We start from the raw sequence: 6,987 nt of genomic DNA, 5'->3' as shown, positions 1-6,987 counted from the left end.
CAGGTCTAGACCTTGGAGTCTGTTATATATATACAGGTTTGATGGGTAGGTCGAGGCCCTGTCCCGACCATGATACAGTTCAACTATCTCTAGAGGCTTGTAGACAAGTCCTGTATAGTTTGTATAACAGTAGATGTTCACGGCGGCCTCCTCAGTCTGTACATTTATATATATATGAGTTTTTGGGTATGTTTACCCCTTAGATGAGACAGACGATATTTTTAGATGATTCAGAATATGGTCTCATCGGCGTAGGTTGAGGGTTATTCCTCTAGAGTTCACAGTTACAGAGTGGTACGCTCGGGCCGAGTATGGTACCGGGTGCCGGCCACGTCCCTTCAGGTTTGGGGCGTGACAGATTCAGTCGAACTCAAAGCTAATGACTAGAATTCCGAACTAACAAGTTTCAAATCATGACTCCGTGTTTTCCTCGCAAACATAAAGGAGGGAGACAACTAAAAAGGATGTAACATCTCGTCCATGCGTCAGGTGAAACCTTAAAAGAGGACCTCCTTAGATGACGAAAATGATTTATATCTGCTCCAATCTGTCTCAACAAGAAACAAACACCTACTACTAAATCCAACCTCTCCTTTTCTTCATTGACCTCGTTTTTGACCCTTGTCTTATTTCTTATTCCAAAAGCATATCCACCTAATTGCTTGCTAAAAGGTTGATTACACTATTCGAACCAGAAAATGCCTACTATTATCTCTCTGTAAAGGGAGAAGTGTCTTTTGCTCCCAAATAATTCTTTATTTGTTGTGTGAAAAGAGAAGAATCAAGAACATGCTTTATTTATTATGTGGAAACTAGTATATATCTATTTGGACTTGAAAAGCTTGGTCATAACTGGTAAATATTGTAGTTGGAGCTAGAGTCTCAACGACAATGCTACAGCTAGTTTTGAATCTACTATCAAGACATTTCAGTAGCCTTTTAAAGATCTTTTTAATAGGTTTACTTTAGTTTTTAAGGAAATCGAGTTGAAAATTTCGATGTGTTTGGTACAAAGAAATAATTTATTTTATGGCAACAAGATACCAAAAAAACTATTTCAAAAATATAATTTCCATTAAAAGTGAAAAAGAACCTTCTTTGCTAATGTTTTTCTCGGATAGTTCGTTTGCCGTGGTTACTAATTAAATTTAAAAAGTATTCGATAGTGAGACAAACAATCTTTTATTTCTCGAAAAGCATTTTCCATCATACCCGATGGCTTTAAGCACGATGGCTTTAACCACGTTGTTTATCCTAAAAATCGGATAACAATTGAATTTGTTAGTGATTATAAGGACATGTGGATTAACATAATACAAAACGATCAATCAGATTGCAATTAAAATAAATGACGATAAAATAACTGCAAACTGCAAGAATTGGATGATTTTAGCTTAAGAATGCAAGCCACCCTTGAGTTGAATGCGCTTTTATTGACAGAAAAAATATGTGCTTGGAGAATATATTGCTTATCAATATCTATCACAATGCCCTTCATGGATTAATGTCAAGTTCGCCCCTTTATATATTGAGGGAGACCTACCCTTTAGGGCATTATTTAATTGTACTATAAAAAATATAAGTTCTTGATTTTGAAGAACGTTGGTTCCCTTTTTGACTAATTCCGTAATTTCTGCCATAATGATTGTTAATGGCAAAAATCACGGACCTTTATCGGATGAGTTGGCAAAGCTTTTTTCGAGACCGTCAGAAACATGACCGGTTACGCCTTCGGTAGACTCGAGGGCAAATCTGATAATCTCGATGGCTAGTTTTGATGATGCTTTGGGTCCGATCTTGAATATTATATTCCGCTCTCGGCTGACCATGTTGGGTGTCAGATTAAACCTCGGACTTTGATTTTTACCCTATTACAGATGTACCGACCTTGGCCCTCCGTTTCTCGAGCTTGATCGAATATCGAGCTTGGTTTTACCCGTACACAGATAGTCCCCTTATTTTTCGGAGAGTAGGTGACGAAATTCTGTAAATCTATATCTTTTTCCTATACAACTCTTCTATCCATTACCTATCTCTTCTGTTTCCTTTCTTACTGCCATTTTTTTCATGTCTAGTTTTGCATTCCTGATGGATTTGTATACAGATTGCTTCAGGTTTAGGAACTCTTTGGTGCCATAATGCTTCATTTCTTGCCTTTCATATATAATAGACCAATACTGCTAGTACCGAGTTTATCAAATTCCTGCAGTTTTTACCTTTGACCCCTCTTGTTAATCTTCTCCACATTCCTTGTAGTGTAGTATTCTGGACTCCAATATTTAACCACTTTACCATAGCCTGCACACAAGCTCTAGAGAATTGGCATTCAAAAAAGAGATGCCCAATCGTCTCAGGTGCATTATCACATATTGCACACATTGTATCTTGTGTAACCCCCATCTTCTGCAATCTCACTCTTGTTAATAATCGGCCATGTCCAGCCAGCCAACATATAAAACTGTTCTTAGGAACATTTTCTTTACTCTATACCCACCTACTCCAATGTCACTTTTCCATTCTCCCTAGTCTCCATAAGTAGCCACTTTTGATATTATAGTTGCTATTTTTTATTAGCCACCCTTGGTCTACATACCCCTGTGCAAACCTGTCTCTCACCGAACATATTTTCTTCCAATACCAGCAGCAATCCTTAGGAGGCTTATATTGCCACCAAGAGCAGTCTTTTAAGTAGATATGATCTATCCATTTCACCCATAGGTCATCTGCCTTTCTAACTATATTCCAGACATATTTACCTATTGCAGCCTCATTCCATAATACTCCATTAGTGATACCTAAGCCTCCCACTTCCTTTGGTTTATATACTAGATCCCATGCTATTAATGGTGCTCTGTTGCTCACCTCCTTCCCATCCCATAAGAAATTCCTGCATACTGTATTAATCTGTTTCATCACTGCCTTTGGTAGTAGGAATATAGATGCCCAATATGTGTGTACATGCATTAATACTGAGTTGATAAGCTGCACTCTTCCTGCATATGAGAGGTTCTTTGATCCCCAAGTTTTAATTCTTGCTGTCATCCTGTCTACTAACATTTCAGAGTCTATACTGTTCAGTTTTTTGGTTGAGACTGGAACCCCCAAATATTTAAACGGTAGTTTACCCTTCTGGTACCCTGTTAGCTCACACAAATCCAGAAAGCTTTGTTGTTCCATATTAGCACTAAAAATATTAGATTTCCCAGTATTTGTGCAAAGTCCTGATGCCTTATGAAAATGTCTGAAGTCCTCTAAGCATTAGCAATACTGACTGATATGTTCCATTATAAAACAGTAGAATATCTCAGCAAAGCGCAAATGATTCAACTGCAGCCCTTTGCACTTAGTGTGGAATTCAAATCCTGGCATACTTATTCCCTCCTCATTATTCTAGAGAAATACTCCATGCATATGACAAACAACAGTGGTGATATAGGCCCCCTGCCTCAATCCCCTTTTGCCGTGAATATTGCCATATAATCCCCCATTCAAAGCTATATTGTATTGTGCTGTAGATATACAATTCATCACCCATTTGATGAACTTACCAGGGAAGTTCATTGCATACAACATCTCCTCTACAAACCTCCATTCTACTATATCATATGCTTTCTTGAGGTCTATTTTGATCAAATAGCTCTTAGTTGTAGCTTTTCTGTTGTATAATCTTACTAAATCTTGGCAAATAAGAATGTTTTGCACAATACTTCTACCAGCTACAAATGCATTCTGATTCTCAGATATTATCTCAGGGAGAACCATTGTGAGTCTGTTGCAAATCATCTTGGAAATGACTTTATATATTGTATTACAACATGCTATTGGCCTGTAATCTCGTACATCGGAAGCATGTGCACTCTTTGGTACGAGGGTGATTACTGTATATACTACTATTGTTGCCTTTTTCTTTTTCACTTCTTACTTAATTCAAAATACAAAGTACTACTTTTTCGGTGATGTAGGCAAATCTATAAAGCAAATAAATTAAATAACAAAACAAATACGTGTAAGAAAATTACCTACGCAAAAAATAATATAGAATTTACATTAAGCAAGATAGCAAAAAATAACTACTAAATTTGCATAAAAACATATTCTTTACAATTTTTTCTGTCCTATGTGATTTTTGTTTAGATTTGTTATATCCTCATATTTCAATTATATTAGTTTCTTAATTTTTAGTTTTTTTAATTATATTAATGATAATTATTAAATTATTATAATAGTATTAGACCATTAAATCAATAAATTTTAAACTTATTTAAATTGAATATAATTAGTGGTCAACGTAGATACATACAAATACAAGCATATAGCTTTTAAAATATGCTATATTCATATATAAAATTTAATTAAATATTATTGCATACTTATTTGATTATATTTGAAACTCACAAGTAATTATTGAATTATAATATACTAGTTAGTTTTGTTTTACTCTCTTATACCAATGATATTGAATTCTTTACCTTTTTCAAATAAAATTAATAATATCAAAATTATGTAATAAAATATAAAATACTCGTCACAAGAGAGACATGATCCCCTTCTGAATCATATTAAATTCTCAATTCTTGGATTTGATGTATAATTTGATTTATGATCATCAATAAGTTATTAAAATAGTAAAAAAAACCATATCATTATAAGGTAATCTATTGTCTAGATTAAATATATATAATTTACTATACAATATAATTGGTACAAGCTGATAGTCGTTTAAATTCTACTATATACTTAGTTATTCACACATTAATTATATTTTTAATTATATTTGAAGCTTACAAGTAATACTTTATTTGTTTTTAATTGTCTCCGAACCAGGGAGGGTCGAGACCACTTTGCCATGAGCTAGGGAGGTCGAAAAAGAGACCGTGGCCGGTACTTCTCGGTCGGAAGGTAGTGTGCCTAAGGAGGCACTTGGGGTGATCGATCTCTCTGGATCGCCTTCGTTTACCGATTCTATGATAAACGAGGCTCAGACGTTGAAAGGTAATCTCGGCGAAGGGGCCCAAGGAGCAGCCGATTCTTTCCACAATTTCTTTAATGGCCTAAATTCTATTGCTTCGGAGGATGTCATCGGGTTGGGCGACTTACCGGTACCAAAGAAAATACTGTCCCCGGGAGTTGGCGGGTCTTCTTCAAGCCCAAAATTAGTGAATCAGTTCCCAGCCCCGAGTGTTGATCCTACTCAGAGACGAGCAATTTATATGTCCATTCCGGAGGACGCCCGAATTCTCTCTACCCCGGTGGGGATTGCCAGTTACCTTCGGTGCTTGGTGACCGAAGAGGATCAAGCTAGAATGAACGAGGTGGAGGTGCCCTGCCTGTTCAACGAGGCTCAACATGCGCTGAATCGGGTAATTTTGAATGTCCCTTCATTATGTACTTAGATTTAATCATGAACAATCGTAACATTTTCCTTTGTGCTTGAAGGCCTCGGTGCTTCATCACGAGGTCTTTCTCCGATATCGGGAGGAGTTCAAGCGTCATGAGGTCGTGACTCTAGAATTTGCTGAGAAGAAGGATACTTACATGCTTCTTAGTGAGAAGCTCCAGGCCAAGTTAAAAGCAGTTCGAAAGGAGCATGCCGATCTGGTCGAGCAGGTAAGACGAATATTCGAACTTAGTGATGATGATTCAGACACATTGGCTAACGACCCAAACCCACAGGTTCAAAAAAGACTTGACCAGATCGAGCAGCTCCAGGTGGAGGTGGACACGGTGAAGGCTGAAACCGAAAAACGGAAGAAAAATATGGACCGCTTGACCTCGGAAAAAGAGACTGCCCGGGCGCAGTTGGCTTCAGCCGAGGTTCAGCTTCGGGCTCCAAAGGAGAAAAACTTATAGCAGGCCCAAAATATCGAGGGGCTCCAATCTCAGCTAAACTCGGTTGTTTCTGATCAAGAGAATTTGGTCAAGGAGCATGAGGTGGCAAAGTCAGAGGTTGTCATGGCCAAGACCAAGGCTGATAAAAATGTGGCCCAGTTCAAGGCCGATGTCGAGGCCATTCAGGAACAAGCGAGAAACATGGTGAAACATGCGAGGTGGCAATCCCGAAGGGAGGCCATCGAGGGAGTCCATGCTCAGAGTTTTGACATATTGGCTAAAATCGAGAATGCCAAGGAATGCGAAGCCAAGGCCTGGAAGTTGGCTTATCCCGAGGAGGATTCTGAAGGGTCTGAAGAGTCCGGTGGGTCCGATGGTGCCGAAGACCCCGTAGGAGATGATGTAGCCCCCGATAAAAATTAGGCCATTTAGGACCTTTTTGCTTTTTGTACTATCTTTTTGTTGAGGCCGTTCGGCCTTTGTAAAAAAATATGTACTGGGGCTATTCAGCTCTTGTAAAGAAATTTTGATATATACATAAGTCTTTTCCCTTTCATCACTTTTGAATTTTTTCCTTGCTTTTTATTTATCTTCGCAAAGGTCAAAATGCCTTAGCATGAAATAATTAGGTTATGTTCAATGGTTCGAACAAACCTTGCCTTTAAGGTTATCCCCTCGAGTGTTTATTAACTCGGAACGATCTTAGCCTTTTAATTCGGGTAATGCCAAATAAACATCATGCCCTCGAGTTTTATTAACTCGGAATGGCCTTAGCCTTTTAATTCGGGCAATGCCAAATAAGCTTCATGCTCTCGAGTTTTATTAACTCGGAATGGCCTTAGCCTTTTAATTCGGGTAATGCCAATAAGCTTCATGCCACCGAGTTTTATTAACTCGGAATGACCTTAGCCTTTTAATTTGGGCAATGCCAAATAAGCTTCCAGCCCTCGAGTTTTATTAACTCGGAACGGCCTTAGCCTTTTAATTCGAGCAATGCCAAATAAGTTTCATGCCCTCGAGTTTTATTAACTCGGAACGGCCTTAGCCTTTTAATTCGGGCAATGCCAAATAAGTTTCATTCCCTCGAGTTTTATTAACTCGGAACGACCTTAGCCTTTTAATTCGGGAAATGCCAAATAAGCTTCATGCTCTCGAGAT

General features: G+C 38.0%; 2 protein-coding genes across 2 annotated transcripts; one reads left to right on the top strand and one right to left on the bottom strand.

Moving 5' to 3' along the window:
- Window positions 1-2,018: 2,018 nt before the first annotated feature.
- On the bottom strand, window positions 2,019-3,762 carry LOC104120105 (uncharacterized). The gene is made up of 4 exons (XM_009631802.2): window positions 3,549-3,762; window positions 2,757-3,251; window positions 2,217-2,298; window positions 2,019-2,085 (listed from the first exon to the last, which is right to left on the bottom strand). Exons 1-4 carry the CDS (start codon window positions 3,760-3,762, stop codon window positions 2,019-2,021), a joined length of 858 nt encoding a protein of 285 aa, XP_009630097.2.
- A 1,202-nt stretch (window positions 3,763-4,964) lies between these two features.
- LOC138896198 (uncharacterized) lies at window positions 4,965-6,252 on the top strand. Its single transcript, XM_070180986.1, has 3 exons — window positions 4,965-5,360; window positions 5,437-5,814; window positions 5,923-6,252. The coding sequence occupies exons 1-3, from the start codon at window positions 4,965-4,967 to the stop codon at window positions 6,250-6,252; spliced, it is 1,104 nt and encodes a 367-aa protein (XP_070037087.1).
- Window positions 6,253-6,987: the final 735 nt, after the last annotated feature.

This window comes from Nicotiana tomentosiformis, chromosome 7 (assembly GCF_000390325.3).
Source record: "Nicotiana tomentosiformis chromosome 7, ASM39032v3, whole genome shotgun sequence".
In the NCBI taxonomy this organism is placed as follows: Eukaryota; Viridiplantae; Streptophyta; class Magnoliopsida; order Solanales; family Solanaceae; genus Nicotiana; species Nicotiana tomentosiformis.
Note: the sequence above shows the minus strand (reverse complement) of the source record. Positions and strands in the feature narration are given on the sequence as shown.